An 18,553-nucleotide genomic window follows, 5' to 3' on the forward strand; every position below is an offset into this window, starting at 1 on the left:
CTCTGCAGCTCCGTCCAGATCATCATATCAGAGGAACTACGTCAGGTCAGATTCTGCCCCGAAATCTCCAGAGGGATCGAATGACAGTTCACATAAAGGACAAGAAATGCCAGGACATGCATTGCAATCGGATCCTCTTAGACTCCTGCTGACCCTGAAGAGTCCATGCCAAAATCCAAAAGCTTGGGTGATGTTTACAGCGAGCTGCGTGTGACTCAGAAAGAACCCTAGAGACCATTGCAGTTTCCAAATTATGGAGAATTGGGCCTGAAGGGGGTGGGAGGTAGCGCTCCAACATCAAAGGAGGGGGAAAATACCCCCAACATTTTGGCACGCTCATAGTACTAAAGTCAATCTCCTGATCTTACAGCACTAGCTCCCAATGGTGGGGTCTGCCCCTAAGGTGCATCTCTGGAGCAGCATGAACTCCTCTTACGTTGGGGCTTTGTTCAGGAGATAAATGTGCCAGGGTGCCCCAGAGGGATGGGGGAATCCGGTTATGGGGAGAGGATTCAGAGTTCAGTTACCCTTTGATGGCTCCATTACCTTGGGCACACTCACCATCCCTGTAACTTCCCGTGCCCAAGTACTCTTCCCTGGGCACCACGGCACCACACTGTGTTACAATGTTAGCTTCTTGGGGCAGGAGATGTTGCTCTTTGTACAGCGCCAAGCATGTTTTTTGGTTCATTCACTCACTGTTTGCTCATCTATGGAATGTGTCATTTATGTGGCCTCCATGATCCCTTCCAGGCCTAGATCTGGGAGTTTATGAGCCTGTGGCTCTTTCTGGAGAACCTAGATCTTACATTTGATGGTACAATGGACTGCAGAATCTATGCAGTCCAAGCCAGTTAGAATGTAAACTCCCTGAGGGCATGGGCTTGTTTCTGTATCTCCAGCTCTCATCTCGGCACAGTGCCTGACGCATACCAAGTGGCTCATAAATGCTTTGGTTGATTGACAGATGGGGAAACTGAAGCCCAGGGAAGTTAACTGACTTCCTCAGAGTCACTCAAGTAATACATAGGTCAGCATCAAGATTTGAACGCAAGTCCTCAGACTCCCCACCCAGTGATCTTTCCCCTCTGCAGCACTTTTTCCAAAGAGAAGAAGTGCTGAGTGTTTCTGCCTAGCAACGGGGCTGAAAATAGCATTTCCTCCAGAGCTGCAGGGATCTTGGGAGAGATGTGTAAGTGGGCAGGAAAGAAAGCTATTTACAACTCCTGTCTTGTATCCCTGATGTGCTCTCCACCAGGGCAACTTACAAAGAAGAGACAGCCTTTTACCATGATGCTAAAGGGGTCTGAGGCCAGATTCCCGACTTAGACTTGGTGGAGTGTGGAGGGACTGGGTCCTCACTTTAGCCAGTATTCCCATTTTGAGGAGTGATGGATACTTTTTTTTTTTTTAAGACTTAAAGATGGTAACACTTGGTTGTCATCCAAATTAAACTGTAATTAACATCAGAGACAAGCTGCCAGTATTGATTTAAGAAACCTGGGTGGTCAGTTGGAAGGGCCCTTGGAGAGCATCACTGGACATCAGATGGCCACAAGTCTATGCTGAGAGCCCAGAAAAGATAGAATCCCAAGGTTGTATGACCTCAGCATTGGATGAGAGACCCCCCTCCCCCCGAGATGTCCCTTGGGGGGAGTGGCTGGAGGAGGGAGAGCCCACTGCCCTTGGGGTCAGCTCTAATTAACCGAAAGTGTTTCCTTAGGATATGAGATTCCAAGGTCTTAGGTTCAAGCACAGCTGAGGTTCTGCAATCCTGCAGCAACACTGATGACACAGAACCAGGGATTCTATCTCATCTGGGCTCTCAGCATAGAGTTGTGGCCACCTGACACCCAAAGACCTGGATCCAAATTGCCCTTAACAATAAAGACTTGTCAGTTGAATGAACCTTTGGCATGAAAGCCATTTTTTTTTATTTATTTATTTATTTATTTATTTTGTTTTCAAAATTTGGCTTTTGCCCTGTCCTTAGGAAAGGCTGGTCTTCTATGGCCCTCAGAGTCTTTTTCTACAAAGCAAGGTAGTTGGACTAGATCAGCCGTTTTTAACCTAGAGTCTGGGAATATGTTTTCCCTTTGTGTTTTTATAACTTTCCAGAAAGTTGGTTTCTTTTGTAATCTTACATATATTTTATGCATTTAAAAACCTAATTCTCAAAAAGAGTCTGTCCCTGGCTTCCCCCAACTGCCCAAGGGTCTAGGAGACCCAAGGTTTCTCAAACCCTCTGGGCTAGGGAGTCTTTGGGGTCCCTCCCTGGCCATGATCTTCCCTCTCTGAGTGAGTGGTATATGGAAGGTGCATCTCGTACACTGATGTTACAAATACGACACCATTTGATCTTTGTTGTGTTCTTTTTCAAAGCTGGAGAAGAAGCAAGCCCTCCCTCCATTTCAGCCTCAGATAACCGATGATTATGGTCTGGATAACTTTGATACACAGTTCACCAGCGAACCTGTGCAGCTAACCCCAGATGACGAGTAAGTGCTCTTGTAAATCCAGGGCTTTCCTGAATGGAGTCACGAGGAGGCCGAGGAATTTATTAAGTGCTTACTATGTGCCACGTTCACATTTCTATCACCCAGCAGGGCTTCAGCCCCTAACTCCCCAGGCCAGCCCACTCACTGGCCCCTCCGCTGCCCTGAGTGGCCACCATAGTGATCTGCCAGTGGCTGATAATGGGCTGGAGTTACCAGAGGATGTGGTGGGCCTCTCATCATTATTCATGGCGGTTCTGTGAGAGCCCTGCTGTACGGGGATGAAGAAAGGCTTCTGTTGTAGGGTCCCTCATGGAGGAGAGCTTACTTTTTCCGAGTCATTCAGAGCTTTCTCAGGCAGTCTCTGGCTCTTGGGTTCCTCGTGTGTCAGCAAACTAGAGGGGAAGGGGCCTGGGTTGTAGAGCTTTTCCTGCCTCTCAAGTGTCGTATGGCCCTCGGCAAAGCACTTCCCTGTCTCGCCATGGATTCTTCCTTCCTCTGTGAAAAAGGGCTAGAATTAGGGGGTCTCTCAAGTGCCTTCCTGTTCGAGGACTATGCTTATGTCACCTAATTTGATACAATGAATATTTTGTGTTCTCAGCCTTCTGAAACGAAGTACGTTCAGTAACGTCTGTGAGCGAGGCATTACCAGTAGGGATTAAAACACAAGGCAATAATTGTGTCTTTTTTGTTTTTTCTTAAAGGGATGTAGTAAAAAGAATAGACCAGTCAGAATTTGAAGGATTTGAATACATCAATCCCTTGTTACTTTCTACAGAAGAGTCAGTATGAAGAAATGGCATCTCCATTGTGGACAAATAATGTGAATGAACTTTTACATTTATCCCTAACTACAGTATATGCATGCAAGGCTGGGGAACTGTAAGGTTTTGAGTGGAGACCAATGATTTTTTTAAAAATTGCTGCTGAAAATCAAAGAAGAGAATAGATTTTGGTGGGTGTCTTCCTCTAAGTGATCCTGGTTTTTGAGTCTGGGGCACTGACGCGACTGGCTTCTTTTCTGAGGGAATGTGCACACGTGCCTGCTTCGTGGAAGAATCTCATGTTCGTTACATCCTCGGGAAAGGAATGTTCCAACGACTTTGAAGGTGCACACTTTCTACAAAACAAAACTTGATGCAATGGCCGACAAATTCAAGAAAATTAAAGTGTAATATCCTGAAGAATAAAATGTTACAGTGGTGTTGAACCTCATTTCCGATGCCTTTTTTCCCACAAGTGGCACCTGTCTAAACATCTCAGATACACTATCTAAATAAAAGAGGAGTTGTGTTTTATTAGCAATCAAAACATAAGTTTGGGTACATAAGTTTAAGTGCCTAAATGGATAAACTGCAACGAAGAATTTTTACAAATTCGGAGCCTTTTCTAAATCCTGGTAAGTTCTTCTTGTTAATATTTAACAGGTATTTTCATACAGAGCATGTAATTAACAGCTGGAGTGTCTATTGCTGAAAACACACCTTTATTTTAGAAATGTCCTTTGAGCTATGAAGGAGCAAAATGCGAATCTCAATTAGTAAAACATTATCATTCTATTGATGGATAAAATTGGATGAGGTAGATGTTTAAAATGATGCTTGCCAAAGCACCATTAGACCAAAAAATATTTATATTTAAAAAACGAAATTTGCACAAAATAGATTTCTGAAAAATCCTTAAGCAGTGCCTACATGTCTTGTGTTATGTATTAGATTTTTGAAAAATATTTTTATCAGTAATATGATATTCCGAATTAGAAAATAGGGAAAAAAAAGTATAATGGAGCTAGCCTTAAAAGTTTAAATAATAAATCTAGAGTATCCATAAACATAACCCATTTTCCTGATAAAGCACACCTCCTACTTCTAATAATCTCTTTGCTTTGAAAATTTGTATATTACTAAATAACCATTCTGCTTACAAGAAAGGATTGCTTGATGAAGCTCAACTGTAGGTTTTACATACGTCAAGATGGCAAACGGGAGTGGGAACCACTTGGAAAAACATGACAATTTGAAAACTGTCCATTAAATCCCTTCTCCTTTGGAAACAGTGAAAACAAAAGTGTGCGTTGGGGGGAGGGGTCAGGTTGGGTCATCGGTGTTAGTTTCACAAGAGGTTAACAGGATGCTTTCTTGTCCAGCTGTGGAACAGTCAGGTCACTTCGTTTAAGGACCAACTGTCCACTGCCATAAAAAAATGTTTCAAAGGCTTGTAAAGACCCACCTGCCACTGCCGCAGGTAACTGTAGCCTGGCTGCACAGGTCTCTGTGCTAGCTCTTGGTTCCATGAATTGTGTGGCTTGGATCTGGGAGGGGGGAAGGGGAATAGTGCAGGAAGCACAAAGACAGACACCTAAGCAGGTGCAAGATGCAAACTCCACCTGAACCCTCCTCCACTCTCTTTGCATTAACATATAGGTTTCTCAGGGTATAGCATCGCACTCGGTGCTGAACATGACATCTCTCAGATTCACATCCAAGTCATGAGGTGCTAGGATGAGACTGCCAAAATATTCTCTCAAATCCCCAACTGACCATTGGTAAACAGGCCCCATTTGTAGCCCCCACAACTCTTAGGGGCAGTGACCCCGTCTGAGCTCGGGGTCTCCATGGTGGCCCGGAAGCTGTGCTCGAACCAGCGCCCATCACTTTCCAGAGAAACGTACTTGCCTCAAAAGCCTAGAAATGAAGGGAATGCAGGACACAGGCCAGAGGCCATTCCCGACTGGCTCGTTCCCCACTCTCCCACCTGGTTGTGACTTTCATCAGATCCCTCCATTTTCCAGCTGCACACATTTTAGTTATGCCACGGTGTGACTGTGAACAGGGTGACCCTGATCAGGAGGGATCCTCCCATTGGTGTGTGTCTCCAGGCAAGGGACTTGTTTGTGTGTGTTTGCTCCACTCATAAACTGCTAGTGGCATCCAATTCATTTCGCTGCTGTGGGTGGAAAAAAAAGACCTGCTGGCTCCAGTGACAGCACCGGTGCCCTGGGTTTATTACAGTCGAAGGCATTTACAATATTGCTGTGTTGCCAAATAGTTTGCCAGTTATGAGTTTGGTTGCTCACGTGCAAGTGTATAAATAACATTCTTGTTTATGATGGAGAAATTTTTATATAAAGTACTTGTTTTATATATTGAAGAAACTGAAGGATGTAATTAAATGTGTGGTTTGAGAAAAAAAAAGTCCTAATATATTACAAATGGATCCGGTAATGAGATGGTCTATAGTTGTCATATCTGAAATAGTAAATGAAAACTCTAGCTAATTTAATGATTGTAAAGCAGTAAATATGTTCTTGTAGTTTTGTATAATTACTTAGTTCCGATCTTTGCTGGCCCGTTTTCCTTGTGCAGAAGATGGTACGCTAACCCATAACAGCTGAGATCATTTCTATTCTTGCACACCTATTAAAGACTTTAATGAAAAAGCCTAATAGATTGTTATTATTTTCCTTAAAACCAGTTATTTCCAAAAAGGGCACATTTTTAAAAAAATCATTTTAAAATGAAAGATATAAATAGCTAGTAATAACTTCTATCTATATCTAAGTTTTCTGTAGTTTACCTTTTTTTTTTTTTCCTTTTCCCTGTTCCCGATTCCCAGCTAACTTTCCTTGGGGTTAGGACTTGATACACCTGATTTAGCAGCGTCAGGAGAAAAGGAAGAGGAAAAGATTAAATATTCTAATACTTGCTCTATGCTAAAAATATAAAATAAAGGCATTCTACACATTTTGTAGGGAAAAAGATCAGGTGAGGTTAAAAATGAAGGCTCTTTGGTATCTCTTCCCCAGACTTGGACTAGAAGAAAAGACTATAACAGAATCCCAAGGGGTCATCACGTTCTGGGCTAACTCTGGATCATACAAAGAGCTGAGACTCAGTTACCAAACCCCAGTTTGGTGGAAGGTTTTTCGAATTTATACAGCTCTTCGGGACAGCCCAGCCTCCCAATCCCCCTAAGTCCCGGGCAAGGCAGGCCCATCATCGAGCTCTGAAGGGTGGGCTCGGGGCATCCACAGGGACTTGGCCAGCCCCACCCACAGTTGGGGAGTTTGGAAGCCTGGATTTTCTTAGTGCAACCAGAGTCCACATGGCCACACCCTGCTGCAGCTCATTTACTTGTCTGGACCACAGTAATGGACCACATCCTTCAGTGACTGTTACTGTGACTAGGGCAGACTCTTACTTTACCTATAAATCTTTGTCAAGAAGGAAAACTCTGCATGGCACCTCATTTAAAGAGGTCTGAAGTATGATGGAAATTAAAATAGCCATTCAATATTCAAAATGGAATTTTTATTGTCTACTTTTAAAAGGCAGAGTCAAGAAGTCATCCCAGCCAGGACACTGCCTCCCAGGACATCCCAGTGATGACTCGGGGAAGCGTGCCTTGGGAAGGGCTCTTCAGAGCATCCAGAGTCGGGGAGGGGATGTTTACACACAGGGCCAGGGGTGCCTGGGGCCATTTCTTGTGATCCCCTACTCTGCTGTAGGGGAGGTCATATTTGTGGGTTCTTCCTACTAAGTTTACCATATCACATCTTCAATACTCTCTGACAAGCATTTAGCAAGATGACTATCAATATCCAGCTGGGAGAACCTGCAGAGGAGGAGAAAAGACAAGAGTTAGTGAGCGTGCAATCTGGGCAGCCAAGAGTAAATATCTGCTCCGTAGGCAATTTGGGGAGAAGCTTCATAAAAGATGGGACATACTAAGACCATCCAGCCTTCCCTGGTAGGAAGTGTTCCTGGTAGCTTGTCAGGGCCTTAGATCAGTGAGAGTCAACTGAGAGTCCTGTTAAATAAAGATTCAAACCACCTCATGGTAACACTAGAGCGCTGTCCTGTCTCCACAGGAAAAAGTCTAAGGCTCTAGATTTTCTCACCCTTGAGTCTTAAAACATGTCAATGAAGTGTTTCATGAAGCACAAATGACACATCATCTTTTCCAAATCTGGTCACTTCTCAAGAATGTTGCTAAATAAACCGAGTTTTATGCGTCTCCCTCCCAAAGCATGAAAAGGCTGCCTGTATTCCTGCATGAATGTTTCCAGCTAGAAGAGCTTTGGAAAACTGGCCACGTTCTAGGTCCCTCCTGCAGGTTAACACGATCACAGGCTTTTAGGTACAGCATGTGACAACCACGTGTAGTCATGTGTTCCTGTTCACAAATAGCCAGGTGTGTGAGTTCCCCTTCAAAGAAGAGAAATAAGAAGTGCTAACAAGCAACACGCCCAGAGCTGGCAGGCTCCTGTGGGCCTCATCGGCACTACCTGCAGTGGCTCCTAGCTGGCTGCAAAGAGGCAGATTCCTGCATTTGGGTCCTAACAGAAACATGATTAACAGCGTAATGAAGTACCTCCCGCCTCTGCCTCCTGCTGTCCTTAAATTCCCCCAGACTGCCAGCATCCCAGACTACTACCCAACACTGCTCACCTCCTCACTGCTGCTGCTACAGTCTCAAGTGCTGACAAGCATTTGCCATCATTACCCACCACTGTCTATAAATAAAGGAAAATCTGATCTTTCAGGTCCCTCCTTTGTACCTCAACTGCACCTGCTAAATGCTGCTTAAATGACTCCAACAAGCTTGTGGCAATGGAAATGAAACACTGAACTGCTCCAATAGACACTTGAAAAATTGTAAGGGGTCTGCAAGGCTCCTGTACTAAAAGCCCTTGCTCTTTCAACCCCAAGACCTTGACCTTCTGACTTCTCCAGCTCCACCTCCCCCATCGAGCTCGCCTAAGCCCAGCAGCCAGTGAGCACCAAGCACCTCAGAAGCCAGGGTTCAAATGAATGGCTCTTCTATAAAGCGGAAAGCGAGAGAGCCTTAAAGAGATATGAATGACTTTAGTAAAAATATTTTCTATCCAAATGAATCTTTAATTTTGGGAAACGTCACTGATGATATCCACTCAAGCCATTCAAAAAGGGATTGGGGGGTGGGGGGGAGGAGATTGTCCCTTAATGTCAACCCAGAACATTTTGATGCTCTGGGAAAAAATGGTGCCATCTCCCTCTGTCACCGTATTTTTAAAATTCCCCATTTGCCCTTAAAGAACAAATTACTACATGATGCTATTTACAAGCTTCTATTAAAAAAAATAAGATCTCGCTGTTTTCTTGGAAAAGTCATTCACCTACAAAAGCACTATTGAGCTGCAAGGAAAACTCAGGTATTTCTACCCCGCATTCAGTCTTCCCCCAATGACTGATAAAATCGAACAGCCCTGGCAGCTTTTCCTTCCAGTGGTAGGGAAGCAAATCTCCGAGGATCCTATAAAGGTTAGCAATTACAGAAGTGAGCCTACCCTCAAGGCACACTTTTTAAATTTTACATAGAGCAGAATTCTTGTACAATCTCCTCTCCTGCCCCCATTTCCCTTGATGGATTCACCAGAATGAATCAAGTGGGCTGAGCATAAGATCAGCTCCGCAATAACGTGGGTGTCACTGGGGGGCTGTTGGCCAACTAAGGGAACGGCTACCGTTCAATAAGACCTAAAGATGGTAGGTTAACAATTTTTTCTATGAATGGAACATGCTAATTATAAAAAAAAAAATGCTTTCCCAGCAATAGTTATGAGACAAGACAGTCACTGTGTAACATCTGTTAACATTGGTGCTCATGGCAGGCATAGCTGATTTTGCCAAAACACACAACCCAAGCTCAGCAATCCTTCTTTGGCCTCCAAAGGCCGACTCATCACTTAGGATGCACAATAGGCCTCCTGTCTGGGCCACAGAGAACCACACAGTTAACAGGGGTGGACCCGGGTGCACTTTCTTTCCAGAGAGAAAAAAACAAAGTGTATGTTTTCAAATCTGAATCCCTCATATTGACTACAGCATTTAGTTATACTTACCATGAGCTTATACACACCATCATTTATAATGACAAAATCATGAGCACAGAATATATGTAGTTCAATGGCAAAACAAACAACTTGATCAACACCTACTTTCTCCCCCAAATCCAGGTCTTCAGCAAGTCATTTCAGCAACTACTGTAAAACCAGAAAGCTATTGCTTGTCTCTGTCTCCTCCTCTTCCAAGGGCCTATTTTTAATGCTGCTTTTAAAACGAATCGCAAATGCTGCTTCAGAAACTTAGTAGTTGTGTGGAAATATGTTTAATGTGATCGTACATATATAACCTATATAAGATTGCTTGCTGTCTTGGGGGGGAGAGAAAGATCTGGAACTCAAAATCTTACAAAAATGTTGAAAGAAACTTAGTAGTTGTGTGCCCCTGGTAACGTCACTCAGTGACTATCTGACTCGTTTTCCTCATCCGTAAAAAGGAGGTAAGAATAGCACCTCTCCCAAAGTTATGAGGATAAAAGGAGATGATATATGTACAGCCCTTGCAAACCTTAAAGGGTAATATAAATGTTATTCTGAGAGGCAACACTGTATAAAGCAGAGGTCAAACCTGTGGCTGGCTAGGAAAAGTGCTGGGTAGTCCAAAACAGATTAAAATTTAAGTGAGAAATGTTTAACAAAATAAATAAAAACACAATACAACATAGATAGTGTTAATTTGTGGTGTTCTCAGTCAGTACACAGCAGGCATGAGTTTGACCACACTGGGGCTAGAGCAGGCCTTGAAGGCAAAAGGACCTGGGTTTAAGTCTGGCCTCTGACCTACACTGGCTATACGCCCCCAACCAAGTCATTTAACTTCTCAGGGTCCAGACAACTCTCTGAAACTTCAGAGAAAGGGCCAACCTGCACTAGTAGAGGACTTCTGCTAACCTAGGAGTTCCCTCTATCAGTGAAATCACAGTGCAGTCCTGAGCTCCCCAGAAATAAGGCAGCTAGGATAGTGTACTGACCTCTACTCCTTCACTAGGGCCCTCTCCTAAGCCTCCCGGTTCCCTGACTTCACCCCCACGGGTGTTCCATTTACTAGCATGGAAGCTCACTGCTGCAGGATGCCTCAGCAGACGGGTCATGAGCTGCTATCGCCAACAAGACTTCATCACCTCCCATTTGGCAACAAGCTCCTCTCTCCAAGCTCAGCCAGGCTGGTTCCCTAACCCCTGAAATAAAATGACTATCTGATAGCTATTTCCCCCACAATCCCTTGCCAAACTGATGAAGTTATTTGGAAGGATAAACTGGACTAATCAGACATCTGACCCCAGGGTCTCTCTCCTTCAAAAAGATGGGTCTTCTTAAGGAATTCCAACAGCCTTTCTCTATTCCCTGAATTTCTTGAGAATTCTCCTGACATTCACTAATTGAGAACTCAACTAGCTAAACCGTGTTCTGTCATCACCACCCTAGCCAGGCTGGACCCCATGGTAAGCCATCTAGATGCTGTGCTCTCCAGGCTCTCCTAGAATGCCTCTTCCTGCCCTACTGAGCCTCAGCTGTGGTCATGCTCCATGGGTTCAGATACAATGCAGCCCTACATCCCATGCCCCCAAACATGATTCTAATTGTCTACAAGGTAAATGTTGGTCCTGCCCCTGCTCTATGAATGGAGCTCATTGTATCCAAACGAGTGGAACACTCCATTCCAGCATTAGAATATTTAAACACCATGTAAAACAGGAAACTTTCTATCCCTGTTTAATGCATTAAAAACCGATTAAAAGCCTCCTATCAAAGAGCGTTGAGACACACTGTTCGTACTCGATCTATCTTCAGTCTCTTTTGTATTTAACTCCAAAGGTACACAATTCTAAAATGAGAATGACAGCTAACATTTACGTAGCACCTACTATGTGCCTGGTACTGTGTGCCAGACACTTTACAATTATCTTATTTGATCCTCGCAACAACCCTGGTGTTGGTTGCTGTAATTATTATAACTGAGGAAACAGGCAAACAGAGGTGAAATGACCTGCCCAGGGTCACACAGCTAGTAAGTGTCTGAGGGCAGATTTAAGCTCAGGTCTTGATGACCCCAGGCCTGGCACTCTAACCACTGCACCACCTGCTGCCCATGTCCTTCTACTCAAGGCTTGGAATCATGTCTGGAGCAAGGCGACAGCCTTACTGTGGATCCCATCCACCGGCAGCTCCAGCCAAGCTGTTCAGGAGAATCCTCCCCAGGTTCTCCCATTCTTTATCCTCCAAATGTGACTATAAACAAAGACCAAAAATGCCTGGGCCTAGGAGGTATGTTGTCAAGCTGGCAGGGTGAGCATCTCGGACTGGCAAACAAAGCAAAGACCTAAGGAAGTGGGACTCTTGGGGAGGTGGCAACTCTCGGGAGAACGTTAGCAGGAAAGGGCTCAATCCCACAAAGAAAAGACACCAAATTGAAAACTTTAAGAAAAACTTGAGTTTCAACTCTGGCAATAATGACAGAGTATTTTCAATTTTTCAAACCTCCCAAACAACACCCGGAACACATTAGGGCAAATATCTATGGGGTTATTTAAACATGGAAATGCTCGTTTAAAACACAATCCTCACTCAGAGCTAGATGCTCATCTTTATGGTTGGGGATTTCTGTGCTTAACCCAACTCCCATTAAATCAATCATGGAAGCTAAGTGAAATATTCAATGTTATAGAACGAGAAGATGATATTTCCTGTCCCAACGAATTCTGTAGTGTTTCTGTGTGGCCATAAAGTCGCAACTGTGCTCCTGCCCAGGGGTGCCCGGACTGTAGCAGCGGGTGACCGGTCCTCCGTGCTGATCCCGGCCCAGGCTGTCGCAGATGGCCAGCCGCTCCACGTGCACTCGGAAGCCAAGAATAGCCAGGAAAGAGACGTTAGCTTTCCCAACTGGGTGGAAGTCAGCATCGTCAATTAATTTTGCAGGCGCTCCTTATATAAAATGACTTTACAAGGCCATGGCTAAGCCATGGTGGCGCCACGTTTCGACGACTTCTACACAGTAAAAATGGCTGCGGCCCCTCGTGCTCCCTGGGTTTTCTAAACTGCTGTCCCAGTAACAACACCTGCCTGGAGAATGCCACTGCCCTTGGGTCTGTTAGAGATGCCTTCCCCGGGATACCCCTCCACCCCACGCCCACAGGTTCCAAGTTGGCTCTGCTGGGTACCTCCCTAAGGGCTTCCCCAAGAAGGAAAAAGACTGAGGACTTACTTTCCAGTAAATGGGACCTGGCACATCGGACAGCCATCAAGTACCACTATTCCCTGGCTCACGGCAGCAGAGGTGGCATCTTTTTCTACTCTGGCACCTTCTGAGCAAAGGCTGCGACTGGGTTTCTTCAAAGGAGAGCGCCCTGGATGGCTCACCTCCAAGGTGAGGGTCTGGGGAGATGCTGGGGAGGAGGTATCACCCTCCACCCACAGTCTCTGTTTTTTCCTGAGCTGGGAGAGTGGTGCGTGTTGTGGAAGCCCGCTCTTCGAAGCCCCGATGCTACTGTCTCTCCACTCCGAAGGCCTTTTCACCCCGGCTCCACCGTCAGGCCTCGGTTCCAGGTTCTCACGGCCCAGAGCAGAGGCCCCCTGGCAGGAAGGCCCGCCGCTCTGATCCACTCTCTGCTCTTGTTCATAGAGTATCTGAGTAGGTTTCTCCTTTGTGAAATGAGAAGAGTCTGGGTTTTTTAACTGACCAGCAAATGCGAAGGCAGGTGGGAAAGGTGTCCACTGAAACTCTTCTGTCCCAACTTTAAAGAGGGCTGGTTGCTGTGAGTTCTCATTATGCCTGGCGCTCTGTAAAAAGAGGGTTTTACTTTTTATGATAGTTCTACAATTAGAAAGCAACTCAGGCCATGTAGTCCAACCCTCTCATTTTGTAGATATGAAAACTGAGACCCAGAGAGAGCAAGTGATGCATCCCAGGGCACCACAAGTGACAAGTGGCAGAGGCAGGATTTGAACCCAGATCAAATGCTACTAAGCCAGCACTTTTCCCTCTGTTTTAGATCAAACTAGAATGGCTAAACTCTTTTTTTTTTTTCCTTAAAAAGCATCATGTAAAAAGCAATATTTCTAGAATCATAGACTACAGGACTGGAAGGGAAGTCAGGGATCATAGTCCAACCTTCTCCTTAGGCAGATGGGGAAACTGAGGCCCACTGAGGAACAGTAACTCAAGGGCATACAAATACCAAATGTCAGAGGCAGGATTCACACCCAAGTCTTCTGCCTCCAAGCATAGGGATCTTTCCCCTACAATATGCCCCAGTTTCTAAAGTTTTTAACCACAGGCTGGGCCAAATGCCTCAAGCTTCTTTTGCACACAATAAGTCTGGACTGCTAGGGAGGACAGCTGAAGACTTCATAGGGTACACATGTCTTGTGTGGGCACTGCCAAGAGAAAGCTGCTGTGCCAACTCCAGGTTTGCCATGATCCTGAGGAAAATGTCCTCATCATGAGGAACTCCTGATCATGAGGAAAATGAGACATCATAGGACCTTCTCTGTGTCCTGTACATCCTAAGAAGGACTTAGGTCCCTCTAATAATTAACCTGAATCACACAATCCACTGCCCAAAGGAGGCAAAGACTCCTACCAGTCTACTGTCCTTTTGACAACTCAGCTGTAAGGACAAGTTCTTGAAGAAACAGAGGGATTATCACCTCCTGACTCCTAGAAGGGATCCCATGTTAAAGAGTGGCTCAAGGTCGTCAAGTCTGTCTGTTCTCTGCCCTCCTCCCACCACAGCTGGAGCACTGGGACCAGTTCTAGGGGGTCATCGCTGAAGAACATTAATGTACTAGGTGGTATCCAGAGGAGGGCTACCAGGATAGTGAAGGGCCTTGAAGCCACACCATGTGAGCACTGCGACATGACAAGATGGTCAGGCTGCCCTTTGGAAGAGGGATGAGACTTGTCGTATTTGGCCCCCGAGGCCAGAAGTAGGAAGGAAGGAATGGGAAGAAGCTGCAAGGAGGCAAATTTAGACTGGATGTCAGGAGAAATTTCCTGTGTATCCCAAAGGGGGATGGGCTGCCTGGAGAAGCTGGGGCTCCCCCTGGTGGAGGGCATCAAGGCCCAATGGTGGCTCTCCAAATAGGTTATGGTGGGGATTCCTTCGGTGGGGCCCTGGGGTATTGAGCCTGCAGAGAAGGTAGCCGGGTGGGAGCATATAACGGACCAGAAGGTTTCTTGTAGCAGAAAGGCCTGGCTGGAAAGGGAGACCCAGGAGCCATCAACGGGTGACTTGCTGAAGTAAGCCTCTTCAGTCCGACAGGGAAAAAGCTCCTCCAAATAAGTGCCATCTAAAAGTAAAATGGGCTACCTCAATACAAGTAATAAGCTTCCTGTTACTGGAGTCTCCTGGTGGGCTGGGGCTGCTAACACTCCTTGAACACAGGGACTGCTACATCTCGCCTGCTCTCCAGTACCTGGCAAGGAGCAGGCAATTAATGCTTAGCGGTTGAATGACTGCCTAGCGTCTGAGGTTCTTTCCAGCTCTCAAAATTTAGTGATACCATGAAATAGAAATGTAAACAACAGGAAAAAACCCCATAAACAACAGGGGAAAAAAAAAAAAACCACACACACACACTGCCCCTTATTCTCCTAGAAACTGGAGTGTCTTCATACCAGAAGGCTTTGTGTTGGGGGCAGGGAGTTTATAAAAAGCTTTTTTTTAAAAATGGCTTAAAATGATGGTGAAGGTGGAAAAGTTTTTTGTTGTTGGTGGTAAAGGACTCATCCTTTCCAAGTCAACAGAATCCTCATCCCTTCAACAGAGTACTAGCCCGGTTCTGTACACGACATAATCTTGATGAAATGGATTTGTCAGGAGTTTAGCAACATTTGTAAAAGGTCATGTTTCCCCACTTTAAAAATCTAATTTTAAAAGGCAACTGGTGCCACTTTAATAGACTCTGTCATAAAAATCTACATCCTGACCATTAATACCATGAGGTATAGGCTACCTGGTCAAAGAATGCTGGTAAATCTGGCATTTCCTGGCTGGCCTGATGCAGACTGGAGTTCACACTTCTCAATACCAGCAGCTTCCACAATTCATCAGACTCATTTAACCCTTCTTGGTCCAACCAAGAGCGGTTGTTTGAAGTTCTGTGAATACAAAATGAGAGAGACATTGTACTTGTCATTAAGATCATTTCCACAAACTGGCCTGATGAGTTTGAGTCAATGACCAAAGGACCATGGGCAGGGATGCCAAAGAGGGAACGCTCTGTTGAAGGATCTGGGAAATGGTGGTAACTGTGGTCCCCGGGGAGTCTAAGGACCTAAGTCTGAATTCCAGCTGGATGACCTCTGAGGGGGCCTTCCAGCTCTGCATCTATGACCCTATGGAAAGGTTATGGAGTGGGAAAAGCACTGCATTTACCTGAGGCCTCATCTCAGCAATGACCTCTCCAAGCTGCAGAAGTCTGATTAAGTACCAGAAATGAGATGTAAAAATAAAATGCTCTACACCCTGGTCAAGCTTGGCGTGTTTACTGTAAAAAAAAAAATTGCTGGGCTACAGCAGGAATGTGGGGTTGGAGAAAACTGAAGAGTAGGGACTAGAGCATCAGGCATCTTCTGCCAGACCTCATCAGGCAGTGCTAGAGGTGATCTGGATTCCTATGCCCTCAGCATCTGTACGTCTCTTTACTGACCTCTTTCTCGTAAGGCTTCAAATCGCCTTTCCACAGCCAGCTCCTAAACCCTCTCCCTGCTTCTGGAGGCCTGACTCCTTGACAGGCCACAATTTGGTGGCTAAGCAAAGTAGGAGCAGAGGGTAAAGTCTATTCACTGAAGATGAGATTTACAGAATACCTTCCTCACAGCAACCCTGAGTAGTGGGGAGTTATTACCCCAATTTACAAATGAGGCAATCGAAGCCCAGAGAGGCTGCTTGCCCAAGGCCTCCAAGATAGTAACGTGTTAGAGCCAAGAACCAACTCCCTGGTTTCTTGACTCCAAGCTCAGGGCTTCTCCCCCTTGAAGACGAGGCTTCATACTTCCAAAGGCTTGGATCTGAGCTTGCCTAGTTTCTCTGCCATGCGTTTCTCTGTCCACTGTTGCCACCTTATTGCTCGCCCTGGATCACCATGCTCAAGATTCCCATGCCTCAACAACCACCTATGGTAGAAAGTCAAAGGCATCAGAATCCCCATTTTTAAAGGGAGGACTGGTGACTTCTATGGGTTAGACAAAATCATTGTTGTTCAGTTGTTTTCAGTCACGTCCATTTGGGGTTTTCTCGGCAAAGATACTGGACTGGTTTACCATTTCCTTCTCCAGCTCATTTGACAGATGAGGAAACTGAGGCAAACAAGTGACTTGCCCAGGGACACACAGCTAGTGTCTAAGGCCAGATCTGAACTCAAGTCTTCCTGACTTCAGGCCCACTGCAGTACCTAGCTACTCCAATAAGTCATAGGATCACAGAGTCAGAACAGGAAGGGACCTTAGAGACCAAGTAGTCCATTTTACAGATGAAGAAACCTAGTCCAAGGAAGGTGAAACACACTTCCCCAAAATCACAAATGTCATGACAAAGACACAACTTAGATATTCTGTCTCCAAATTTGTCAAAGGGAGCAAAGGGGAAGGAAGAGAGACCATGGATCAGTCTCCTGCCTCACAAACATGCGCAGACTGGATTCTAATTCTGGGCTGAAGCATTACCTGCCACCAGTGAGGCTCTGGTGGCTTGGCACATAGCATGGGGCCTAGACTCAGGATTCAAATCCAGCCACGGTAGCTGTGACTCTGGACAAGTCACTTTACCTGTCTGCCTCAGCTTCCTCAAATGTAAAATGGGGATAATAGCAATACTTATCATTATAATTATATATTATGTTATATATATTAATATATAATAATAATACTTCATAGGCTTGTTGAGAATCAAATGAGATATTTGTAAGGCTCTTAGCACAGTGCCTGGCACATAGGTGCTATATACATGTTTTTGCCCTTCCCTTCTTCCACATGCTCTGGATGGATCTTACACAGACCTAGTTGTTTATATTGTTTCCTCCATTATAAAGTAAAATCCTAGAGGGGCTGTATCCCCAACAATTAGTCCAGTGCCTGACATATTGTAGGTATTATACACTATACTATTCCCTTCCCCTACTTTGCCCATTTTGGGGAAGTCTAGACCAGTCTATTTAATCTTCACATGGAGGAATGACAGCTCAGATCAACAAGGCTGGGGTGAGCCATGGGGGTGTACGTGTATTAAGATTTAAAAGCATTTTAAATATTGACTCATTTGAACCTCACAGGCCTGTGAAGGTGCTACAAGTGACCTTCGGGGAGACATTTGACCTCTTCATAAAACGAGGGGGCGGGGGCACGTGGCTAGGTGCCTTCGGTGGGGCGGGTCTGCGCCCACAGTCTCCTTCCTCTGCTAATGAATGCTCCAGCCCTGCAGGGTACGAAGGTACCCCGAGCCGGGTGCGGGGACCTGGGGAGGGGCTGGTCACCGGGGGCCAAAGAAGGCCGGACGATGCAGGCGGCTGGGCCCAAGCGCGTGGGGGAGGGGAGGAAGAGAAGAACGCCCAGCTAATGGGGGGTGGGGGAAGGCGTGAAGACGGCCCCAGGAAGAGAGAACGGGAGAAGGAAGAAGTAACGACGAAGGCCCGGCTGACAGGGCTCCCGCCTCCCTCCTCGGACGGGGCCTCACCTGCCCTCCTGCCCCCCGCCGCCAGGCCCGGAGCAAGAGGAGGAGCGGGGCGCGGGCGGCTTTTTCCGCGTCAGCCTCAGCCGAGACCCGCGACCAGCCTCCGCTCCAGATAAAGCCATTGGCCGCCTGAGACACCAAGGCTCCCGCCCAGCAGCGTCTCCGAGAACTGCGCTTGCGCGTACGTACGCCCGCGCATGCGCCTGGAGAAAGATGGGCGTAGGGAACCCGCCAGCGAGTGCGTGTGTACGTGCGTACGTGCGTACGTACGTACGTCCGCCTGAGGGCTGCGTGCGTGCGTGTCAGCTCAGAATGCACAAGCCCTGCCCGGGGGGGCGGAGCCTAAAAAAAAAGGGTGGTGCCCCGCCCTTCCCGTCCCGTCCTCTGCAGGCTTAATCCATCCTTCTCTCCTCCCTCACCTGAAGCTGTTACCTACCCCTCCTGACCTAGAACTGTTGTTTCCATTCTTTCCTCTCGGTGGGAGCTGTTGCTACTCACCCCTCTCA

At 46.1% G+C, this 18,553-nt stretch overlaps 2 protein-coding genes across 2 annotated transcripts in view; one reads left to right on the top strand and one right to left on the bottom strand.

The window, feature by feature from the left end:
- The window catches only part of PRKCZ (protein kinase C zeta), a 243,018-nt gene extending 237,078 nt beyond the window's left edge, over nucleotides 1-5,940 (top strand). The window contains exons 18-19 of the mRNA XM_027855466.1: nucleotides 2,383-2,498; nucleotides 3,200-5,940. Of these exons, the coding sequence (XP_027711267.1) occupies nucleotides 2,383-2,498; nucleotides 3,200-3,287 (204 nt within the window). The 3' untranslated portion in view covers nucleotides 3,288-5,940. The remainder of the gene's footprint in view (nucleotides 1-2,382; nucleotides 2,499-3,199) is intronic.
- Nucleotides 5,941-6,788: 848 nt separating this feature from the next.
- Nucleotides 6,789-18,200, bottom strand: FAAP20 (FA core complex associated protein 20). The gene is made up of 4 exons (XM_027855251.1): nucleotides 18,051-18,200; nucleotides 15,334-15,478; nucleotides 12,581-13,155; nucleotides 6,789-7,109 (listed from the first exon to the last, which is right to left on the bottom strand). The coding sequence occupies exons 1-4, from the start codon at nucleotides 18,167-18,169 to the stop codon at nucleotides 7,037-7,039; spliced, it is 912 nt and encodes a 303-aa protein (XP_027711052.1). The 5' UTR covers nucleotides 18,170-18,200; the 3' UTR covers nucleotides 6,789-7,036.
- Between the last annotated feature and the right edge of the window lie 353 nt (nucleotides 18,201-18,553).

Source organism: Vombatus ursinus, unplaced genomic scaffold, assembly GCF_900497805.2.
Source record: "Vombatus ursinus unplaced genomic scaffold, bare-nosed wombat genome assembly UNPS02010822.1, whole genome shotgun sequence".
Classification (NCBI taxonomy): Eukaryota; Metazoa; Chordata; class Mammalia; order Diprotodontia; family Vombatidae; genus Vombatus; species Vombatus ursinus.

Excerpts from the sequence above, each read along its gene's own strand:
- FAAP20 (XM_027855251.1), bottom strand. The coding sequence starts at position 18,169 with ATGGCTTTATCTGGAGCGGAGGCTGGTCGCGGGTCTCGGCTGAGGCTG. Across the intron at positions 13,156-15,333 it reads TACCAGCATTCTTTGACCAG|AGCGCCAGGCATAATGAGAA; the intron begins GTAGCCTATACC and ends CTCTTTTTACAG. Across the intron at positions 7,110-12,580 it reads CAGGTCCCATTTACTGGAAA|GTTCTCCCAGCTGGATATTG; the intron begins GTAAGTCCTCAG and ends CCTCCTCTGCAG.